Genomic DNA, 25,496 nt, shown 5'->3' on the forward strand with positions numbered 1-25,496 from the left:
CGGAGCTTCGGACATCTCCGATTCTTCCGTTGTTGTTCGTTCTTCATTCAGTGAAATGTTTCCAGTGTTTTCACTCAGAGCTATGGACATCTCAGGTTCAGCAGTTGTGTCTAAATCTATATTTTGATACATAATTCAGACCGTGTCGTGTAAAGTATCCTTACCACTACTCGTTTCGACATAACGGTCAAAATTATACGCTACGCCGGTAAACAGCCCTGATTTTTTTTAATTTTTTTCTGGACATAAGCTAGATTTTTCCATTGATGTATATGTAATTTCAGTTTCCAATTCTTCAACTCACTCGCACTAGTTGTTGCATATGACCCCCACTCTCGCAACTATTACACACTTTAAATGCGTCCGGCGGGGTGATAGAATCCTCAAAACTGTCTGGCTACTAAGGAAACACAGTTTAATAGTTTTCTAAATAATATATATAAAATGCAGCTTTCATAATATAACGTAAGTATATTTCCAAAATATTATAGTTTAGGGGTATCTGGCGAGGGTTTGTAACCACACTGTCTGGCAATGAATATTGTGAGTTTTAATACTGTTGTGAATAAAATATAAAAAAAAAATTGAGTTTCATATATTAATAAATTTGAGATAAAATTTTGTACACCTTTGTTACCTGTTACCTGCCATGGGAACCACGATCCAGGTTTCATGAGTGGGGATCGTTCTTACCTGTGTTGGGGACACACATAGAAGAACTTTCACATTTACTAACAAAAGGAAGGTCTGACGCTCACGGGCTCTTGCTCTATCTCTGACGAAGAGTTTTTAGCGTTGATTTGCAAGCGTAACTGATAATATTTATAAGGGGTCGGATCTTGTAAAGTTTGTCGTAATCTGGGCTAGACTTCTCTGGGGTCAACGAGTTGTCATTAATATGTAGGGTAGACTGGGTACGGTTGAAACATTTTAGCATTTATCATGTATAGCATCGGGATTATTAAGCGAGCGATGTCGGAAATATACTAAATAAAAGACCTTATATCTGTCTACTACAGGGCAATGTTATTTAAGATCACTGTATAGTATTTTCTGTATAAAATCAAATTAAAAAAAAATTTGAAAAAAGTTTGAACCGTCCCCATCCCAGGGTCGGTTGAAACAGTGTCTGGGGTCAATTGAAACACATGCAAATAATACAAAATATAACCAATTATCATGTTTTATTAATCTTCTAATAACATTTTTCGAATGGTAATGGCACATTTGACTATCACAAATATTTTTATGAAGAAATATTTAAGTCTTTGGCTATATTTATAATCTAACATTATTTTTAATCAGCCTTCAAAGTTTTATATTTAGTACAACTCAAACTAAATAATAATCAGATGTTGGTAGCGATAATATTTTTGAAATAAAGTTACCAAGCAAACATGCTATTATATTTCTCAACTATCAACACTTTTAATTATAAACTATCAAAACAAAGACATTAACTTTATCAATGAAAATTAAAATTAAAATTTTAAACAAAACTACTTCAATCGTTACGAGATCATTCGGAGTCACAGTTGTGGCAAACAAGTAAGGCTACCTTTCGTGCACTCTTCATGCGCCCACATTTTACATACTATATCTACATTGTATCCATTTTTCCCTCGGTCTGCTTTCTGAATATGCTGACATACAAACAACACAGTAGCACTCTTCTTCTTCTGATGATGATTCTTGTCGCGTGTTAGTTTTTTTCTTGTTTGTAGTATTTCTTTTAGTCTTTCTTCTATCTAATCTTTTCTGAACTTGCTTAGCTTTGGTTCGTTCCATTCTGATCTCATATTCTCTTCTTATCTCTTCTTTTTCAGGTGTGTCTGTGTATATTGTAGATTTCCTTGTTTTTCGGCCCCTATTTGTTAATTTCCTTGGAGGCACTTTTGGTAGTGGTCGTATTGCTTCCGGAGAAAATACTAAAGGTGGTGTAGTCGAAGTCGTGACATTTTCCGTTTGATTTGATAGCACAGGAATGGATTGAAAACTTGCAGAAGGTGTTGGTGGAAGCCAAACAATACTACTACTACTTTGATGTTCGGGTAGTGTAATCAAAGGTGCTGGATTCGCAATAATGTTTCCTTGTTTTTTATCTAGTGCTTGTGAACAATGTGGCATATTTTCCATCGGTTGTTGTACAAAAAGAGCTGCATTAGTAGGCTCCTCCAACTCTTCGGGTGGTTCGAGGTTTAAAATGGAAGACAACGGTGGTGGCGTTTTATCCCCAGGTATACTAGTATTCGGAATAAGACTATCAGCTGTTTCGATTGGATTTGGCCTATCTGTCACAAATGCAGGTGCAAAATCGAGTTCAGGAAACAAATGCCGATTGAAAGGAACAATCCCAGTAGTACGAAAGCCAGCTTGAATATTGGATTGTGTAAGAGCAAGCGGTATAGCAGTAGTTAAAATCCCTGGGATGTCGTATATTGTCATTGTTTTTTCGGGGTGGCTTCGCATCCATCCATCACAGGTCGAATTTACAGCTTTCTTCAGTGGACCGAATACAGATCGATCAAGTGGTTGGAGTTTGTGTGAGCAGTGGGGAGGGAAAGATAGCATTACAATACCATTCGTCTTGCAAAAGTCTAGTGCGTTAATGTGTATATGAGATGCGTGGTTATCAAGGACAAGTAAAATTTTATGCGAAGGAGAAGCATTTGTATGTTTTTTGAAGTGATCCAGGAAAAGCATAAATGATTCGTCCTGCATCCAGCCTGAAGGATTTGCACTTCCAGCAGATCCTATTGGTCCATCCCTGATAAAGTGATCTTGGTATCGCACACGCGGAAAGACGAAGAACGGAGGAATAGCATTTCCAATGGCATTGACTGCAATGGCTACTGTAACTAAAGTACCCCTCTCCGCCGAAGTTACTGAACCCACTTGACGAGCACCACGTCTAGCTCTCTGTCGGGTTTTTGCACAGTAGTTATGCCGGTCTCATCAACATTATATATATGTTGTGGTTCAAATTTATAGCGGTCCATAACATTGGCCAAATTGTCGTAGAAAGCATCTACATTATTCCTATTAAAACTAGTCGCCCTAGAAAGACTTGTAGCCTGTGCTGCACGTACTGACAGTTCAGGATTTCTTTTCATAAACATGCGAAACTATTCTTCGCCAGCCATTTCGTTGTCATCCCAAGTCCGAGGTCGTGATAAGTTATACTTGATGGTTAGTTCGTATGCCAATTTCATAACATCCTTTTTAGTTAGGCCAAAATATATATCTGCACATCTAATTAAATATTTAGATAACTCACGCTCTTGTTCCTGGGTAAACACACGATTGTGGGCCTTATATCCCATTTCTTGATTTTCATCGTTACTAGCCGCATCTCGTTTACGTATATATCTGAACAGGGAATAGTGGTTCAGTCCATTTTTTTCTGCCGCTGTTCTTAACGAAGATCCCGCTTTCACATCTTCATAGGCTTGTTTGTACGTTAATAAGTCGGTTCGACCTTTCGTAGTCTTTTTTTGGCGTACTCTTGGCATCTAAAAATCAATAAAGTTTAATTAATAAACTGTTTCAACCGTACCCACAAATAATGTTTCAACTGTCCCCACCCCCCCATCTTAGTATAAAACGGTTCATAGTAAGAATAATAGTAAATTAAAATAAAAACTTATCATACTACAATATTGTACAAACTTCAATTCAACTGTAACAGAACTCTCAATCATCTAACTATAAACGAAATCTTAATAATTGCAAAAATGTAGGTACAAAAATACTTACTTTTCCGTCAAAAAACACAATGGGGCCTCCTACAGACAAACACAGCGCCCGAAGAGCGACGCAATACTAAAATTCAAGTTTTGACTTGTCGCCCGCTTCGTACTCCCCTTGTACCCTTCACCTCATCACGTACCATTCACGAGATATTCACTTTGTTTCAACCGTACCCAGTCTACCCTAGACAACGCATAATATTTTTGAAACTTCTGAGAGGCATTGTTGCAGCTATTTCTTCCACTCGAAAACTTGGATCTGATGACCAATACAGATCAATACTCGGTAGAATGCCTAAAAATGACTTTAGTTCGTTCTTATCAATGGGCGTCCACCATCTAAAGTTTTGTTGTCAAGCATACAAATTTGTTTGAGATACTATCAGATCATATGTTCCCTCGATAAAATATTTTTCAAAATAAACAATAGGTCTTGTTTTTAATTTTGATGCCAAATTTAGCAGTACATTCGATTACGATTAAAAAATCGTTAGAATTATACCCAGAACCTCTCTACATATCAAAAGTACAATAATTCTCTGGAAGATTAACACTTACCTGATTGAAAACAGACAACAATTGACTAATACAGAAGTTATTAAAGTCGCTGGCGGCAGACCAAAAAAAAACAATTTTATAAATATAACTAAATTTAATTCTATAATTAATTATTACAATAATAAGTGTCTTCAAATCGATGTGTGATCCGTGATAAGTGAAGTCATATAAAACCAAACATAAAGGAAATGGGTATTTTTGCTGCGGGAATTGAAATGTTGACTCGACGCAGGTGTCTTTCTCGGTAGCGCACCTTCTTGCGTCATGCTAGGTGGTCCGATCCGATCGCCGTTGAGGGTGTGTCGTAATACTTGATAGGTATCTACTATAACACCTTCCCGTTCAGATTAGTAATTATCTTTGAAGCTTCAGCTGAGAGAATATTGCGGACTGTGGCCTCTGGGTACTGGTATGGTTTCAGTTTCAGGAGGCAGTTTTTCAGGTGTACCTTGATTAGTCTTATATTTCCATACTACAATTATTATAAGACAGCTTAATATAATGATGTAAAGTGGAATCGTAGTATGAAATAGGAACGACTTTGAGGTTTGCTCGTGCGTAGGATGCTGCAAGATCACCTTGTGTTGAATTTCATGAAGTCTTATAAGATCTATCGATTTAAGATTTACATGAGTTATTTTATGGTCATGGCATTGCATATTCTGGGAGAATTGCAGTATCTTCATGGGTTGTCCTTCCACTTTATTATTAATGTTAGTTATGGTGAATTCCGGGGTATACAGAAAGCAGTTTACTGGGATTGTTGCCAGATAACTTGTATTCAGAATACTGTAAGTTTCATTTCCACATAGTGTATGAATTGTAGTAGCATTGGGGAATGATATTATATAGTGTCTCTCATCTAGCTCTTCCATAGCCACTTTAGATAGGTTAACTGTTGCTACTTCGCCAACTGGGTCGATAGATTGCTTGAATTTAAGATTCTGTATGCAGTTAGGATGCTGTCGAAGTTGATGATCCATCTTATCTCCGCAGATATACCAATTTTTATACTTCGGGCATTCTGCCTCTATATACACATAACATGTTAGTTGCAATCAATGAGTAAGGAGGAATGAGGACCTGCTTATATTTATTCGGAGCTACGGATAGTTTGTTAAATCGTAACTATCTGAGGAAAATATGAGTATTTTAAAACTAACAACTATCTGATTATCTGAATAATAGAAACCTGACTTAATTATATCATAGTATACCCTAAGTTCTAAGTTTAATATTCTATCCTTACCATAAATCTTAACTAACCTCTGGACCATTTGGTTTAATGTATCGATTTTAATCATAGAATGATGCATAGAAGAAGCGCGAATGAAAGCTAATATATTTTCGATTCTAAATAATTCATTTAATACGTCATCTATATTTTCATTTATATTTGCTAAGTATTGAGCGAACTTAGCGTATTTATTAAATCGTTATCTGCGTGAGCATCATTATCATATAATATCTGTAAAGTCTCATTAATTTTTATCTGATTTTCAACTAATTTATTAAGTATATCTGTATGTTAAGCCATCCACTCCTTACTGAGGCTAATATGGCTTTCAAGTTCGTGGTTTATTTTAATGTCATTACTTTGGAGAATTTACTATGCGCGCGGCTGGTCCAGTTATTTTATTTAAAATAAAACCGTTTAAAAATAGCATTTACTATACATAAATTAACAAACTCGTTGCCAGGATTTTCCTTAATACAATACTCATTAACAAATTGGTCACAGAGACGGATAAATCTAGGTAGGACGTGAGGATTACCATCAAATTCTGGTACTAGGCGCATGGCCTTCAGAATAGTATCTACGTCACCCATATTACTATATTCCGACTCCTCGGAGACTAATTCTAAAGTTAAATCTCTATTTCTATCTAAATCGAGCCTACGGGATAGTCTATCGCGCGCAGGTCCTCTAGGGGTGGTTTTCCTAGGGTGGAAAATATTTGCAACTATACACCTATTCACTAAACTTCACACATTGAGAGCAACTTTACAGGAAAAATGTATAGTGTACTCACATGCGCTGTATATTGGTAGTTCTGGGATTGATGTTTTGACTTCTCTTCCAGTCAGGAAACTTCAGGTTCTTCTTTCTTGATACTCGTGAATGCGAATCGCTCGAGGCGACGATAGCGAACATAGACGACACGGTAATCGATGTGAGATATACCCTGTTTCTATTCTCGATACGTTTCGAGTATCCTACCGACTGCGCCAGTTATTAAAGTCGCTGGCGGAAGACCCAAAAAAAAACAATTTTATAAATATAACTAAATTTAATTTTAAAATTAATTATTACAATAATAAGTGTCTTCAGATCGATGTGTGATCCGTAAGTGAAGTCATATAAAATCAAACATAAAGGAAATGGGTATTTTTGCTGCGGGAATTGAAATGCTGACTCGACGCAGGTGTCTTTCTCGGTAGCGCACTTTCTTGCGTCATGCTAGGTGGTCCGATCCGATCGCCGTTGAGGGTGTGTCGTAATACTTGATAGGTATCTACTATAAAGTAGATATCTATCAAGTACGTAAACCTGCGATAAACGACGGTTTTACTTTTTAGTCACAAAATAAAACACACGAGCACTTTACTCGCTCGTCCAGCGCCCACTAGCGATCGCGTGGCGATTACCCCTCCCCTGACCCCTTCTTTCCGCCATATGATGCCGTTCTACCCTACTATGTAATATATGTTTTAATTTCAGTTACCTAGTTTCATCACGTTATGTATTTGTTCATTTTTGTCGCAAAAATGAATTTATATCATAAAAGTCCCATCAATACAGCAAAAAATATGACAACTCTAAAAAGTACCTGTTATGGCGGCGACTCTCTTCCAAACATTGTTTAGTGGTATTAAAACACCTTGATTCTTTTGTTCTGCTTCACAGCACTCTTTCACTTTCAATATCAATTCTCGAACCGAACTTTTTACAACTTTTGCCATTATAAACAATCTTTAAAATGCACTAAGTCAGTTAAAAACTCACAAAAATCTACCACAACAAACGAACTTGATTACATCGACGAACGATAATATGGACGACCTGTCAAATTTAGTTCCAAAAATCACCGCGGGACTTCTTTCATGAAAAGGACATTACTTGCAAACTGTTGTTATGATGGTTTTATTTGACTGACAGATACGTGAAGATACTTTATTAATACTAATATTTTTAGGTTATGTCTTAATTTATTCACGGAACTTATTCGAATTACTCTTGCTATTCACCAAGAATTCTTCTTCTTCACTTCATATTTGAATTAAATGTGATGAATATACATACAATATGTACCTACCTACAAGTTGGTATATAATTTTGTGCTCAACCAATATAGTTTTTATTTCTAACGAGCGTATATTTAAAAACGATGATTTTGTACATTTTAGTCAACAAAAACTAATAATACTTATTAACTGCAAAAATAATCACCGAAAACCATTCAGTTTGGCGGATATACCTTAAAATATATATAGGGGAGACCCGCTCAAAACGGGTACTCTAACGAAAACGTCCAGTATTTATAATCTTCTATATATATAAAAAATAATGTTACTTTTCATTGTAATTTTATAACTCAAGAACGGGCTCATCTATCCAAACCAAGTTAGGACTTTGTTTGGACTATTTAGTACATGGTTTATATGAAGTTTGCACAAAATCGGTCGAGCGGTTCTTTATTTATCACATTTTTTGTAACAAATGAATCCAATAAATGGCGGATTATTTTGTTAACACGTCAAACGCCATGGGGGTCACCGGTGACCTCACCCTTCCTCTATCATAGCGCCATGGGGGTCACCGGTGACCTCAACGTATAGTCATATTCAAACTACTTTTTCTCGCTGCCGGCCATACTGACTGTTACTTTATTCGTACTCCGTAACCGGCACGGCGCTGTAGAACTATACTGCGCAGTGGGACAAACATACCTTGTAAGGAATTGAAAAAATTTAAAGATAGCGAAAATAGTAACCAAAATAAAAATTCAGGATATATAATTCAAATCAGTCTTTATTATTTAAACGAAAATTAGCAGTCTTTATTTTTTAACGAAACACAAACTATACAATCAGTTTTACTGAAAAATAAATAAAATAAAGTTCTCATTAGTGACCATAATTACAAACAACCATTAGAAATATAAATAATTAGCCATAATATTTGACAAAACATGCTGTAAAAGATGAGATAAGAAACCTTTTATAGCATCAACATATTAGCGATGGACATAATTGAAACATTTTAGACAAAAGTGAGGCTCCTCCTTACATTGCACACAGTACGTACTCACTTTCTTAGCTTTATTCTTAGCTACTTTACAACCAAATTCCTGTACTGAATCTTTATAACATTGCACGCAAAAACGACGCGTGTCTCTTACTTTTCCTTCCTTTAATTTTAGAACATGCTCGAGTCTTTTAGGTCTTTCATTGATAATTATTTCTTGGGAATCTGCTGGCCGAGTCAAATAATCTATGAGAGCCCTCCTTAAGTCAACAATTGAAGATTTGCTCTGCTTATTTTCATTGTACATGACCCAAGCATTTACAACTGCCGTATTTAGAAGTAGTTCTATTGCCAATTTTCTATACCATTTTACGGTTTTCCGCAATGGCGAAGAATAGGCACACCCATCTGGTCACTCATGTCTACAGACCCTTTCGATTTATTATAATCCAAAATAACTTTTGGTTTACGAATCTGTTTGCCTTTTTCACCACCACAGCAATTTTGTCAGAATACTTTGTCGACAGCATAAGCACATCCCTCTTATCTTTCCATTTAAGCACTGTTACTCCATCTTCATTCTCCATAGCCATTGTTTCACGTTTTTGCAGTTTCGAATCAACAACAGCCTTAGGCAATCCTCTTCTGTTTTTTCGCAATGTGCCCATTAAATGGGTTTGCTTCTCCAATAACCGATAAGCCAGTTCCAAGCTAGTGTACTAATTATCATTTGTTGGCGTAGTATTTATTGCGTCAATGTTTTTCCCACTATACAAATTAAGTTTGCAAGTATATCCGGGAACAGTACATAACTTAAATAGCTTCATGCCATACTTGTGTCGCTTACTTTTATTGTATTGCCTGAATATTATTCGACCTCTGAAAGGTACATGGCTTTCATCCATACAAACATTTTCTTTAGGCGAATAATATTTCTGGAAAGTAGCATTGAGAGCATCGATTAAAGGTTTTATTTTGGCATTACGGTCGTTTCTGTCGGCAGATAAATTATCGCTAAAGTGTAGGTATTGCAGTAGTAACTCGAAGCGGTTCCTACTCATAACGGTGGCTGGAAAAGTTTGTCCAAGTATCTTGTCTTTGCTCTAATAATAAGCTAATTTCGGCAGCTTTACTACGCCCATAAACAAGACCAGCCCAAGAAACTGTTTTATTTCTGTCTTGTTTGTTGGCTTCCATGAATGAGACCTTGATCCAGGCTTTGTTTGCCTGGCTGTGATGTTATGACTTGCGAACAAATTTGTCTGCTCAGCAATCATTTCAAGAATTTCTTCAGGCACCAATAAATAGATCATAATACTGGTCAGGGCCAGCTTCTTTCAGCAAATTAGAATATGGTTGTTTCATACCCTCAAACTCGGTGAAAGGAATCACTGATGGCTGTCGTCTTTTTGGCCTCGACCATTTTGAGGAAATACGGTCATTTTGTGATATACTGGCGGCAACAAAATTTTCAGCCGACTCACTGTCACTATCACTCGCGATAACCAAACGTCTTTTCTTTTTCGGTAATTGCATTGTACACTGACAATATGCACAACAAGATGACAACTGCAGGCATGCAGTCGGGTCGGCGCAGTTCTGCATCGGCGCGGTCGGCTGGTCTGTGGTAAGTGGAGTGACAACTACAGGCATGCAGTTGGGTTTGGTACTGTTGTTTATCAGCGTGGTCGGCTCAAGGGTCTGGTCTGAGGTAGGTGGAGTGACAACTACAGCTGGTGTGAGGTTCAACTTTTTGAATATTTTTTTGATCTTACAAACTGCGTTGTGGCCTTTGGCATCTTGTCTTTAAAATCTAAAACAAAAAAGAGTCACTATGAGCGTAAAAATTTGAATGAAATAAAATGGCTGAATACTTAAAATGTTATCGATGGGAAAGCTTTGTAGTAAAAAATAGACTCAAACAGTGAACTGTCGTTATGAACACAATAGTATTTAATAATAAAAGGACGCAATATTTAAAAGGTCATAAATACTAAATGTGTTTTTCTAACTAAGGTGACTCAAAGTATCAATGCGTCATATTATGTCAAAAATAATAATATACGACTTACCATTAGATTTTGTAATAAACTGACGCACCTCCGAATTGGGTAACTTACGACACATCCACATGTACCCGCGCCTGTGGCAATACTAAATTGGTCGGTTTATAATTAATTTGTCCCGTTCTCCATGACATGAAATAAAGAGACCGAAATATAGTCTAACCCATTTCCACTCATTAAAGATCCCTTTCATTTTAATAGGGTTGTAGACCATGCATTTAAAAGTCGTTTAATTGCAAAAACAGTAAAACTAAAATTTTTGAATTGAGTCACTTTAATACTAAGGGTGCGACATGCTTATACATAGTGGGAATTTAATAAGTTATTCATTTTACTAACAATACATATAAATATATCCCTATTCATATCCAGTTTACTTATTATATAGAACTAATTTATGCACTAAGACCAATATTATTTCTTAATTTTTCAAATTTAATTTTACCTAGGGATTTAGTCAAAAAATTTACCAGCTGATTTTCACTACAAATGTACTCTAATTTTACACTTCCATTACATATTTTTTATTGAATATAGTGGTACTTTATATCAACGTGTTTTAATCGTTTTGGTTGCTCTGAATTACTGGCTGCACAAATAGCAGATTGATTATCTTCAAAAATATAGACAATATGTTCATTTACAATATTCATCTCAACTAACACATTCTTTAACCAACACGTTTCTACAATACACTGGTTTAGAGCTACATACTCTGCTTCTTTGGATGAGAGAGCGACACAGGATTGTTTCTTACTACACCTCATAACCAAGTTATGAAATAACATAAGACACACCTGTATTGGATTTTCTACTCACTGTGTCACTCGCCTAATCCGCATATACATAGGCTTGTAACATTCTGGATGAATTTCCTCTTACATATTTTAATTTTACATTTAAAGTACCTTTTATATATCTTATTACGTGTCAAACATTTCCATAACTGTTCGCTTGCAGAGCTTTGAAATCTACTTAATATATTTAAAGATATACATAAGTCTGGTCTTGTGCCCAACATGGCATATATCATACATCCTATAGCTTGTCTACAACGTTTTTCAAAAACTAAACTGTTTTTTGATTTTACTGTTAATAAACTTATATAAAAAAAATTGTTCTACAGGTGTGCTAACACTTTTTGCAGTTTGATCAATAGTTACAAAGTCAGTATTTTGATTTATTCTCAAACCCAAGTAAAAACATGCTAACCCTAAATCTTTAGTTTTAAAATAAGTAGCCAAGTCTTTCTTTAAATCTAAAATCAATTTTATGTTTGAACTTGTCATCAGAATATCATCCACATACAAAATTACATATATTTTTTCAGTTTCTGAAATTTTACTGTATAAACACATATCAGTTTTTGATTTTATAAAACCCCTTTTAATCATGAAATTATGAAAAGTATTCATCATCATCATCATCAATACTTCTTGGTGTTGTGTAGGCGGGCGTGGTGTCTTCTTATTTGTGTAAACCCCTCTTCTTCATCTCCGGAGGTACTATGTATATGTATATATATATATATATATATATATATGCCGGCATATACTTATTTGTGTAGGCCTCTTATATATATATATATATATATATATATATATATATATATATATATATATATATATATATATATATATATATATATATATATATATATATATATATATATATATTATTATTATTATTCTCCCCTCTCGCCCGTTCCCAGATATATATAATAGGTGTTAGTATAGATACTTTGTTAATAAGGGTCGACACAAGAAGTGTGTCGGCCCTCCCATTACACACTTGGAACGGGCGAGAGGAGGGAATGAGAGTGAAGAAGGGAAATGGGAAAAGGGTAGGTAGAGTCGTCGTATTGGTAGACGAGGCGATCGCAATCGCTAGTCGCTTGTGCACAGGAGGTCCCTAGGCGTGGGACGGCCGTCCGGCGAACGCGCATGCAGCGGCGCGAGGCCCCTCAGGTGTTGATGGTGTCCGCCGTCGGCACGGGCGAACATTTTGCTCGCCATGCCGACAACGAACTCCTCCACCGTTGGGACCCCCAAGCCGCGGGCGATCACGTCGTTGCGGACGTATCTGCCCGCTCCCGTGCACAAACGAAGAGCGATGTTCTGCTGGGCCTGCAGCCGGCGCCTAAGCGTCGGAGAGCACAGTGCGTACCAAGCGGGTGCGGCATAGGTTAGCCGTGAACGGACGTAGGTCTTGTAAATAGAGACCCGCGTCCGTAACGGTAGCCTGGATGTAAGTACCGGTTGGAGAAAGGCGCGCGCCGCGCGAGCCTGCGCTATGGCTCGCTTCACCTGCAGCACCATTCTCAGCGACCGGTCAATGTCGATCCCCAGGTATCGCACGGTGCTCTCCCACGCGATTTCCTTATTAAGGAGCCTTAAGGGCGGCGGCGGTGCTGTACGACTGCGGCGGACAAGTAGCGCGACCGTTTTATCAACATTGACGGCCATGCGTCACCTGTCCAACCACTCCGGCAGCAGGTCCAGTGAAAAGTATTATACCAGTACCTAGGAGCTTTCTTTAACCCATAAATGGCTTTCTTTAGTTTTTGTTGATAGTGACCTTCCGGTAAGTTTATGTAAATATCTTCATTTATTGAACTATGTAAAAACGCACTACAAATATCAACGTAATGCAATTTCCAACCAAAATGAACTGCAATAGAAATTAAACATCTCACTATTGTGAGGTTAGTGACAGGAGAGTAAACTTCATCAAAAGATACCTCATGCTGCTGAAAACCCCGTGCCACCAGCCTCGCCTTATATATATTCTTACCTACACTATCCAACTTTCTTTTAAACACCCATTTTCTGTCAATCACTGTCCCATCATATCCGTCCACCACATCCCATGTATGGTTATCCTCTAAGGCCTTAATCTCTTTATTATCCAAGTTCACCAGCTCCTCTTCCTCATACTTACTTTCTAATAAGTGTAGTGAGTTTTTATAATCAAACTGCTGTTCCCGCAGTATAGGGTTATCTGGGAGAAATACTACATCACAAGCCGTTTCTATTTTATCATCAAAACAAACTCGATAACCTTTCATTTCACTATCATAACCAACAAATATTCCAAATTTACTCTTTACATCCAATTTTCTACGTTGTCCAAAGGTTTTCAAGAATGAGATATCATAGGATTTACCTGTCCATAACTCATAAGGGCTTTTGTTACTTATAGGACTCGCACCAGATCTGTTTAGTGTAAACACAACAGTATTAACTGCTTCAGCCCAAAAGCGTTTTGACATTTTAGCTATTAAAGTCCTTGCGGCTTCCGTTACAGTTCTGTTTGCTCGTTCAGCCCTACCGTTCTGTCGTGGAGTGTACACAACTGACCTCTGATGACATATACCATGTTTTTGAAGTAAATTATTTATTTATATCACTATTACAAAATTTTAAACCATTATCCGTTCTTAACACTTTCACTGTTCTTTCTGTTTGAATTTGTACTGTATTTAAAAAACTTTGTAAACATTTAAAAACTTCACTTTTACTTTTAAGAAAATAAACAAATTTATAACCTGAAAAGTCATCTGTCAACAATAAAAAATACCGAGAATGACCAATAGAGTTCACCATCATAGGACCACAAAGATCAGCATGCACAAGCTCACAGATTGATTTAGCTCGTGAGTCACTTAATTTGTAATTTACTCTGTGTTGTTTACCTAATAGACATTCTTCACAAAAAGTTTTATTCAATGTATATTTAATGTTACGATCTTGTAAATAATTTTGTACATGTCGAAAATTCTGATGCGCAAATTTAGTATGCCAGTCATAAATATCGGCTACATTACAGAAATCTAATTTGTTATTTCTAAAAATGAGAGAATAAAGTTTACCTGACCTTCTGGCTATTACTCTGACCTTGCCCTTGTCATCAAGAATTTGGTGGGAATTTTTATCACATTTCATAAAGTATCCTCTGTCCAAACACCTGGCTACTGAAAAAAGATTAACTTTTAATGAAGGAACATACAGAACACCATTCAATGTAGTATCTATCCATTTATGTCCATTCCACGCTTGTACAGAAATGTAACCAGTTCCTACCACATCTAGGACTGAACCATCCCTGATTTTTACTTTTCTGTGGATGGTATTTCCGTGGAAGTTGAAGAATAGCTCTTTACTTTTACACATATGTTCACTCGCCCCACTGTCCAATATCCATTCATTTGTACTGCTTGAAATATATGTATATGCTTCTTCGCAGTGCCGGTTTTAGTACTACCAGCGCCCTGGGCGAGATTTCTACGGCGCCCCCTAACTGCAATTCAAACCCATACGAAAAAAGGCGAAGGATAATAATGAAATAACCATTTATGAAAAGAAATAAACATTTATTAAAAAAACTAATAAAATTTTACTTTTCTAGCCTTTCTATCGGCGAACTCTTTTATTAAGTTATCAAAGTCGATGTTTTCAGCAATTTCATTTTCGATTGACAAAGTTGCCAAGTTTGTCAATCTAGATTGAGATATTGTCGATCGCAGATACGTTTTTATTAGCTTAAGCTTAGAAAAATCCTCTCTCCACTAGCAACCGTTACGGGAATAGTTAATAATATTCGTAATGCTATCCAAACATTTGGATATAGTTCTTGTAAGTTGCGGTCTTTGATAAAATTTAAAACAAAAACAGGAGTAACCACTTTCTGATCAGGCAAAAACGATTTCAGACTTACGAGTTCATCGCACAACATACATCCATCTATATCTGATTTGGAATTTACATTTAATATCTATTGATGATCACTACAGAGTTTGATAAGGTCGTGTTTTTCTGGAATCTGTTTTAAATTGTACAAAAAAGACCAAGATTCCGAGTACTCACATAACTGTTCAAATCTTTCGTTGAGTGAAGTTAACGTCGTGTCCAAAAGACAGTTGAAAAATTCAACCTCAAATTTTTTTTCTGGAGAAGTTATAGGCTCATCTTGGGCAGTTTCACTAGCTTGGCGCTTAACACGTCGAATTCTTGTTGTCGCTCTAAACACAGGTTCTATTTCTAACTCTTCAGCCAATTCCTTCGCAGTTAAAATGGCGCTTTTAAAGCCTGTATTTCTATATTCTTCCAAGAAATTGCAGCATTTTTTCAACATGTCTGTGCATTTACCGAGATCCATGTCTGTTGATTGTAGAGATTTACTAACGACATTAATTTGAAAAAGTATGTCATACCAGACAACCAATGAAACTATGAAGCCGAAATCTTTTAGCTGTTCGGCTAGAGTAGTAGCCTCATGAGAGACTTGAACATCAGTTTGCTGAGTTTCAATAGCCAAAGTGATTAAAGCGTCATGGACGGCGCTAATTTGATAACGGACTGCTTTAACACTGCCTATTCTTGCTTCCCAACGCGTGTCACTGAGTTTTTTTATAGTGTACAATCCCAAGTGATCGGTCAGAATTTTCCATCGATGAACAGAAGCTGAAAACAACGTAAACAACCTCTGAAGTACTCCAAACAAAGTGACAGATTTTACAGATGACTTAGCGGCATCGCATAGTACGAGATTGTAGCTATGACAGCCACACGGTACATATACAGCTAAAGGATTTATGTCCAGAATTCTCCTTTGAACTCCAATATTTTTTCCTTTCATGTTTGCTCCGTTGTCATAGCCCTGACCTCTACAATCGTTCAATTCCAGTCCGTATTTATTTAAAATATCAATAATAAGTTCAGTCAGCCTTTCACCAGTCGACTCATTAACAGGTATAAATTCTATGAAATGCTCTTTTACTGATATTTTATCGACATCTGATGATAAATCAACAAATCGTATTGTCAGTGAAAGCTGTTCTATATGACTAATGTCCGGAGTACAGTCAGCTATAATAGAATAATATTTCGATTTCTTTGCACGTGATATGATTTCTGACTTCACTTTTTCACCCATCAGCTCTATTAATTCATTTTGAATGTCTTTTCCGCAGTAGTGGTCAGAAACATCACCCTTTACAGCTAATCGCAAGTGCTCCTCCATAACTGGATCAAATTTGGCTAGTAGTTGTACTAAACCCAAGAACTTTCCATTATTTGGCGTATATAGTTTGTCGGAAGTACCTCTAAACGCCATATTGTTTTCAGCTAAATACAGTGTAATATGCATTAATCGACACAAAATATTATTCCACCTTGTAGTTTCCTTTCTAATCAAATGTTGCTCTTGACAATCTATTGTTTTTCCCGTTTTTAATCTTAGTTCAGCCTCAATCCATGAGAGGTAAAACTTCTTATGAAAAGTGCTACTTTCATGAACTTTTAACATTTCTGATAAGTGTTTCCAGTCGTTATATCCTTCAGATGCTAAATTCGACGTTGAGCTGCTATCAAATAGCCGGCAACAAAAACAGTAAACTCGATTTTTAGAAACTGAGTATATTAACCAACGACGCTGAATTATTTCATTGTTTGCAAGTTTTTTGGTAAAATGAGAATTTGAGAAATGTCGCCCTGTATCATTCTTTGGATAATTATCAATGTGAGTTTGCACTGGGCCATTAGTTATTATATGGTCAATAATTTTGCTATTTCGAGTGAGTGGCCAAGTGGCTGGATCCGATATATTTGGAACAAGAGAACTAACGTCATCTAGAATTTGTATTTGTTGTACATTACCAATAGTGTCATCCTGAGCAGCATCTGTAATTGTAACACAACTTGTCTCCTCACTTCGTGAAACTTCGTCCACAATCTCTTCAACAGCTAACTGATCTGACTTGTCAGACAGAGACTCCACTACCGATGCATTCGCTTGTATTTCAGATGTAGATGCCACATTAAGGTCATGATTTTTTGTTGTGATATATTTGCCTATATTCATAAACTTTTTTGTTTTTTCAAATTCCTTCTCTTTTTCTGCTTTTCGTTTTCTATATTTTGACCCAGATGGTTTTCTTTTGAAAGTATCAACGTGTTCAGACATTTTGTACTAATCAAATCTGCAACAAATTAAATCTGCGTAAGTCCGATCATTCCTATAAATTAATTAAATATAACGCTATTGAGTGAGGACGACCAAAAACGCTTTATATTCAGGAAAGCGTTAGCATATACGTGAACTACGATCGAAAAATCTAGGTAAGGTAATATTGTCATGGCAGCGGAATAATTGTGAAATGTTATATTTAAAAGCTTGTGTTACGTGATAGTGCTTAGATTTGTATGAAAAAATCACGATCATCCACTCGTTCCCGAACAAATGACTTCTATGTACAGTCAGATGCAAAAGTCGGTGGACACTTTTCACCTTTAACACAAAGGCTTACGAATGAACAGTGTTCATCCACTTTTACACTTGACCGTACCTCCTCGACATTCATTTATTATCTCCGTGTTAAAATTTCATCAACATTATATAGTCAGTTCCAGAGATATTTTATAATATATAATTTACTTTAAATAGAAATTATCCAAACATAACATAAACAAACAAACAAATGTTACCTCTTTAGTATAATGAGTAAAGATAGTTAAAATAAAATTGTACTTACCTAATTAGTGAAATAATCCGTCATAAAGCAAATACCTACTTAAACACTATTTGTATTTCAACTTTTTGGATAAAACCTATGTCACTCTGTAGTCGGCGACAAAAAGTAAAAAACATGCACTTCGTAACTTAGCGTGGACCGCCTGATAACTGCGTCTGTTTGTTTTAAAATATGTAATTGCGATAACTGTTTTTAAGTGCGTGCACCGATTGAATGAATAAGAATGAGCTGTGTTCCGCTCCATCAAAAATAACGCCAACTCTTTTGAACTAAAATGTTAAAAAGAGATAGATAATGTGTTTCTCTGTGGTCGGGGATTCCCAGTAAAATGAACTGTATGTATGTAGTGCTCCGACCGAACGGATTGAGCACTGCGTTCCATTCTAGTGTTGCCAACACATCGTTTTTTTTTTCGCTTACAGAGATGGGAATATAAAGGGGCGCCGCTTAACGGCGCCCCTTAAAGTCCGGCGCCCCTGGGCGGTCGCCCAACCGCGCCCTACCCTAACGTCGGTACTGCTTCTTCGGCAACAAATGCATTAGTGTCCTTTGTTTGTGATTTACCTTTTTCATTTAGAAGGCGATGAAAACATGTGTCTATCTTATGACCTCGCTTGTGACAGTAGTTACAAGTAATTTGATGTTGTTGGTTACTCGGGCACTGTCTTGCAAAATGTTCCATTTTGTTACAACGAAAACATCTTTTATGTTGTGAAGTAAATGCCTTTGCTGCTAGTGCCTCAGCGTTTTCTGAGTTTACATTTAAACGGGATTCCTCAATATATAATCGAGCAGAAAGCTCGTCGAAAGTTTGCGATGCTTCTGGGACTGATTCCCACGCAGAAATAAAATGTTTGTACTCTTGAGGTAAACTCATAAGGATGTTCGTTATTACCATGTTGTCTGAGAGCTTTTCATCTTGAGCATTTAGTTTAGAGCGAAGTTCTTCTATTTTACTTAAAAAGGTTGTAATGTTAGTTTCATAAGAGACACTGTAGAATTGTTGATGTAATAGATGTTTACTCACACTGGATTCTTGTTCATAGATGGTTTTTAATTTTTGCCAAATTTGATTTGCTGTCTCACATGTAGTTAAGTTTGACATAACAATCTCCTCCATTCTCGAAATGAGTATTCCTTGTATTTTAGCATCTAATTCAATCTCTTTTTCTTTTGGCGGACTTGACTAGAGATGTATTCCGCCCTTGGATTATATGATAACCATTATTTGGAATTTCCATACACCCCAATTCTCGGCTCCACGTAATTTGATACCTCCATTACATGTATTTCGCTCCATCCTTTCTTCCATAATTTATATATAAAGCCTATAATTGCTTCGCTGTGCCAATACAAACAAAATTACGACCGACGCTACAAAATGGCCACCCGGGCTAGCCGGTAACTTGTTGCGTCGTATGTTAAAAAAAAACCTCAACCTCCGAATTTTACTTCACCTGCAACTCAGTTAGGGAGCTGGATCCCATAACCTGATGTTCGGAGCAGGTTATTGAAGTAAAAACAACAGGAGTATATCTATAATGTATGTATTTTATGAAGACTTACAGAGCGCGTCCGGCATGATCGGCGCATGCGAAAAAGGGGGGCGAGAAAGAGATATATATCTATTACTTGTGCTCATTCGCATTTCATTACACACAACATTTGGTTACAAAAGCTGTACAAATATCAGTCGAAAATAATTAATGAGATAACAAGATAAACTTCTCAAAAATTAAAACTTACATCTAAAAATATTTATGAAAATGGAACATTCTTAAACTTGAAATATTTAACTAAAAATCCCAAGCGGTCAGTTCAGGATCGGAATATATTTCACGGCGGGTACTAATTTTTGGAGATGTATTGATGTCCCTAAAAAAATTTTAGGGACATCAATACATCTCCAAATATATCCTGCCAATCGTATTGAATTTCCTCGACGAGTTTAGGCCACGTCTAGGATTTTAGCGACTTCTTCATTGAAGAGATATATGGCCCTTCTTTAGTTATTTTTGTAATTTTACCAGGAAACAATTCCCCCTCATATGTGAAAACTGCATATTGCCCAACCGCCTTCACAATTGGGTTGAAATTGCAATTTTTATTGAAAGTTTCGGTTGTTGTATCAGTGTTAGTTACAAGATTTTCTAAATCTCCAAGAGAAGATCGGAAGAATCATGAACTGACATGTTAACACTTTCTGCGTAAGAGTTTTCGCTAATGGCTCTACGGCGACATGGTTGCTTTGAAAATGACGGCTGAGCCAACTCTTCATTTTCTTTATCATCCAAAAGTGTGCTTAATTCTTCAGTTACACTTTTTCCAGGAGTAATGTTTAATTTTCTGCGACGTCCTTTTGTATTAATTAAGTAATTTGTCGTCCATTCTAGCCTCTTAGCTTCAAGACTGTAGAAAAGAATCTTGCAAAGCAGTCTTGTTAACAGTTGTAGGCAACCTCTCTTATAATGGATTAGCATCAAGTGGACAAATTCCACATTTTCGTAAACCTGAAACGAGGTTTACCTCCCGCGTTGGCTCCAAAATATCGGTGAGTCGGTTTAACAGAACTGGGAAACTGCTTTTTTGGAGTACTTGCTCTCGACTACCTTGTACACTTGCCTTCCCCTCGGTCAGGATTTTTCGCCATGCTACCTTCATTGGGTGGAAAAAGCCACATCCAATGGCTGCGTTAGGTCAGTGTTGTTAGGTGGCAAACAAACAAATTTAATATGATTTTTATTACAAGCATTTAGGACGTCTACAGAAATGTGAGATGACAAATTTTCTCCGATTATAACTTTCGGACCCTCTTGTTTCGTCAAGACTGGCAAAATTTGTGTAAAAAAACAATCGTTAAATATATTCATATCAAACCACCCTATTTATTATATTATATTTGGCATCTTTTGGGCCTTGTTCTGTCCATGTACATGGAGTACGAGTACATGGACGGAACAAGGCCCAAAAGATTGTTGATTTATAAGAAGTTGCTTGGATTTATATACAACATACGGCGGTAATAATTCTCCCTTAGCATAGTTTCCTTGTCAATGGCTGCTCTGCTGCGTTTAATGTTAGTCGCAAATCGTAGTGATAAACATGGATGTCTTTTTAAGAAACTTGACACCCATTCAGTACCTGGAATCCTTAAATTTTGAAACTCTCCGACCAATTTTCTCCAAATATGTTCTAATAACGATGCGAAGATCAAAAACTGTAAGAGGAAAGCCGTACTCGCTCAACCTTAAAATGCAGTCTACAAACAAGGCTTCTTCTTCACTTAAAAATGTTGTTGTAGCGCCTGGAGGTCTAGATGCCATTTTAGATCGTTGGAGTCTTATCTGATTAATAATGGTTCTGCGTGGGATGCCATACTTTTCACTGGCTTTTCTTTGTGTTAATTATTTATTATGGAAGCCAAATATTGTCTTAGAGTTTCGGAGCTGTAATTTTTATAATTTCTCGACCCTACACGTTTTTTATAATTTCTTGGCATCTTTTTTGAAACTAAATAACAATTTCCTTGATGAAAGGTGTATTAAAAACCACTTACAATAAATAAAAAATGTTTACTTTTGAGCGACTTATGTTTGGGTTTACTTTGCTCCAGGCAAACGCATAGTTACCCCATCGTACCAAAGAAAATATGAGCACGCCAAAAATGCGAGGTTAGATTATAACCAACTCAACAATCCAATGAAATATTTACGTATTCGTTTACCTGATTATATATATAATAACATTAAAACATAATTACCTTAATGCACTATGCAGATTTCAAGATGGAAGTAGCTTTTTCGGATACAAAAAAATATAACTTTTAAGGTCTTGCACTTCAGCCGCACCTGACTGACAAAAAAAATGGATGAAAAATGTTGCCACTTAAAAGTAAGATGTTTTGGGTGCGTTCGCAGTTAAATGATATGTTGCACCGATTTGGACGATTATTATTTGTACTTTCCTCTAGAATAATCTCCATTAAATATTTTTCTAAGTATTCAGGTTGTTCCATGTAAATGTTTTCATTTAAAGTTCCTTTCAAATAAGCAGTAGTCACATCAAGTTGATTTAATCTTAAGTTTTCCTGAACCGCCAGAGCTAGGAGTAATCTAATTGAACTCAGTTTGGCCACAGGAGAAAAAGTTTCACTATAATCAATGCCTTGTCTCTGGCTTAACCCTCTGGCGACTAGCCGTGCTTTCTTTGTTTCTTTATTCTCAGGATCAATTTTTGTTTTTAAAACCGTTTTGTAATCAATCACATTATTACTATTCTTTCTTTCCAATATCTTCCATGTGCCATTTTTAATATGAGCTTTTACTTCAGATTTTGCTGCCTCGTGCCAGCCATCATCTGTACTATCATCATGTTCACACAGGTAAGTAGATTCATATTCATTAATTGTTTCATTTAGTTCACATAGATTAGTAGATTCAGACTCATTACTTACTTCATTTAGTTCATAGTCTTTCGTCCATGTAGGTAGCTTTTTGATACGAGTCGGTCTATTGGACGAACCGATGTGAGTGTCATCTTCATTTATTTGCCTTGGTTCACATGGTAATGTTTTTTCATTTAACCCAGTTTCTATATTTATTTCATGTATAATTTCTTCCCCTTGCAAGTCATTACAACTTGTTTCAGCAGATTTATAGTCATTATTATTATCTCCATCTTCTGGGAGGATATTGGAAGAAGGACAAATGGATGCAGGAGCCTGAAAATGAGAATGGTGCTGAGAAGAAAAGGGATAAGGTAAGTCATCCATTGTATTATTTGTATTTTTTAATAATATATCTATTATCCTTTTATTTTCATTTTCGAGCATAGAGTTTTCTTCTTCAAAACACATTCTATCTAAAACTTTTATATTTCTTGTTATTTCTATTTTTCTGTATTTCGGTACCCATATTCTCTATGCTTTCGATGTATCAGAGTAATCCATAAAAATGCCTTCAATTGCCCTGGATGTAAACTTCCCTTTATGTTTCTCATTGTTTAATATAAACGTTTTTGCACCAAAAACATGAAGATGTCTAGCCGAAGGAATACGACCAACCCGTTTTTTGGATGGTGTCTCTCCGTTTAGAGATTTAATTGGTATTCTATTCGCTAAATAATTAGCAGTGACAATGGCTTCGGCCCAATACATATCTGATAAATTTGCATCGATCAACAGGCATTTCGCCATATCCAATAAAACTTTATTTTTTCTCTCTCTCTGCGATGCGATTCTGCTGCGGGTTGTATAGCGCAGACAGACATCTTTGTATTCCACAGTCTTTCAGGTATGTATCAAAATCTTTATTACAGTATTCGGCGACACCATCGTCCGTTTGCAATAATTTTATTTGTTTATTACAAAATTTTCACTTCCTTATTTAATTTTTTTTTTTAAATATTTGAGGATTTCGTTTTTTTGGAACATGAAGTATACCCTTGTGTATCGGGTGTAATCGTCGATGAATGTTACAAAATAACGTGATCCACCAGGCGACTTTGTTCGAAACGGCCCACATACATCTGAATGGACAATTTCTAAATGTTCACTGCTGCGTTTATTTGTTACTGAAGGAAATGGTGGCCTGGAAAATTATCCTTTTATGCATGTTTCACAATTTTAAAGCTTGAAGTCACAATTGAATGTTAGACCATGTAACAGCTCATTTTCTTTACATAATTTTAAGTCAGCTTCATTTATATTGCCTAATTTTTTGTGCCATAAATACATTTCATTTAAATTCACATTTTTTGATAATTCTTTATTAACAGTAATTAAACAGATGGATATTTCTTATCCTTTACTATGTATAAATAATTTTTCCTTTATGCTATTATAATAATTTTTCCTTTGGGATCCGTTACTAGGGCCTTATTTTTCATAAAAGTTACTTTGGACACAGAAAGTAAGTTACTCTGTAGATTCGGTACGGGCAGTGTGTTTGTAAGTGTAATGTCACTATTATTTTTTAATTTTATATTAACAGTACCTTTTCCGGTAACAGGAGCAGTCTGGTCAGCACATGCAAGCTGGAGTGAAGTATTCTCGCAGCTATCAATCTAGTGAAACTTTTCCCTGCTGGAACACATGTGCGAAGTCGAACCACTGTCCGGTCACAACTGTTTGTAGACAAAGAAATATCACTTTTTATTAAATATGTTTGTGACTTTACTTGTTATTTTATTTTTTCTGCAGTGTGATGTAGAATGTCCATGCTTGTTCCAATTTTTACAGTAATATTTTGACTTTTATTTGCTTTTTGTGTAAAATGCTTCTTTATTTGATGTATTTGTTTTATTTCGTGCCTCGTATTCTTCTATTATTTTTAAATCATCCGGTTTTGGCAAGTTATCCCTCGACTCTATTGCAATTCGAAAATTTTCAAAGGATGGACAGAGACTGTAAACCATCATTATACTCAATAACTTTTCATTTATTTCTATGTCCACCTCCTTTAATTTATACACAGTGTCGATGAATTTATTCAAGTGATTTCGTATGTCATCACTGTCGATCATTTTGGTGAGTATCAATTGATTTAACAAAGTAGCTTTTCGAGCGGGACCTTTGCTCATATAAATATTTTCCACTTTATCCCACACATCTTTGGATGTGGTGCAGTTTTTAATCTGCTTGAATTCGGACGGAGCGATGATGAGCATTAAATCGGCGCGGGCGCTCAAGCCGTTTTTACGCTATTCCCTACATTATAGGTCATCTTCGGGTTTGGTTTTTCCCGATTACATGTTCCCATAATTCGTTTTTTATTAATATAGATTGAGCGTGTAATTTCCAAGTATCGTAGTTATCAAGACAAAGAGGCTCAATTTTATAGGACGCCATTTTCTAATTGATTTTTTTATTTGGAAAAATATGTTATTAGCTGGGCACATTACCTATTCGATCTTATTACAGCAAAGCGCAATAAATAAACTATTTGATTGTAAACTGTGTTTAATTATATATATATATATATATATATATATATATATATATATATATATATATATATATATATATATATATATATATATATATATATATATATTCTGAGCATAAAAGAAGAGTTAATGATGTTCAAGCTTTAAAAAGTTATAATAAATTTCACACATCATTTATTCGGAAGTTTTTATTATTTTTGGGACCATATTTATATAAAAAGGCAAATAAGGAATTATCTATATATTCAAAAACTAAACATATATGCAAAAGAATTGTTAGTAATTGGCTATTAAGTAAGACATATGATGAAACTGAGGATTTGTTATTAGTAGTATGTTAGGTTATGACTGCCATTTTAAAATAACTCATCCATTCCATACATTCACAAATTACACAG

The 25,496-nt window shown here is 35.9% G+C and overlaps 3 protein-coding genes and 1 pseudogene across 6 annotated transcripts in view; 1 reads left to right on the forward strand and 3 right to left on the reverse strand.

Moving 5' to 3' along the window:
* LOC113512036 (telomere length and silencing protein 1 homolog) overlaps positions 1–24,328 on the forward strand; it is a 29,740-nt gene extending 5,412 nt beyond the window's left edge. Inside the window, exons 3-6 of one of the 4 annotated variants that reach the window (XR_008252731.1) lie at positions 22,483–22,534; positions 22,804–22,911; positions 23,409–23,444; positions 24,162–24,328. The gene's annotated coding sequence lies outside the window, so the exon portion shown is untranslated. Of the gene's footprint in view, positions 1–22,482; positions 22,535–22,800; positions 22,912–23,408; positions 23,445–24,161 lie in introns of all 4 variants that reach the window. The other 3 variants (XR_008252730.1, XR_008252729.1, XR_008252732.1) reach the window with 3 other exon arrangements.
* LOC128200425 (uncharacterized) lies at positions 671–3,119 on the reverse strand. Its single transcript, XM_052893826.1, is given in 4 exon segments — positions 671–693; positions 1,559–1,595; positions 1,597–2,919; positions 3,090–3,119. Coding segments are annotated over 4 exon segments (1,413 nt in total).
* LOC113512079 (piggyBac transposable element-derived protein 4-like) lies at positions 7,845–9,054 on the reverse strand (annotated as a pseudogene).
* On the reverse strand, positions 15,203–18,560 carry LOC128200469 (zinc finger MYM-type protein 1-like). The gene is made up of 2 exons (XM_052893967.1): positions 18,154–18,560; positions 15,203–17,601 (listed from the first exon to the last, which is right to left on the reverse strand). The coding sequence occupies exon 2, from the start codon at positions 17,583–17,585 to the stop codon at positions 15,396–15,398; it is 2,190 nt and encodes a 729-aa protein (XP_052749927.1). The 5' UTR covers positions 17,586–17,601; positions 18,154–18,560; the 3' UTR covers positions 15,203–15,395.
* Positions 24,329–25,496: the final 1,168 nt, after the last annotated feature.

The sequence above is a fragment of the Galleria mellonella genome, unplaced genomic scaffold (genome assembly GCF_026898425.1).
Source record: "Galleria mellonella isolate WM207_F2 unplaced genomic scaffold, CSIRO_AGI_GalMel_v1 utg184, whole genome shotgun sequence".
Classification (NCBI taxonomy): Eukaryota; Metazoa; Arthropoda; class Insecta; order Lepidoptera; family Pyralidae; genus Galleria; species Galleria mellonella.

Excerpts from the sequence above, each read along its gene's own strand:
- LOC128200469 (XM_052893967.1), bottom strand. The coding sequence starts at position 17,585 with ATGTCTGAACACGTTGATACTTTCAAAAGAAAACCATCTGGGTCAAAA.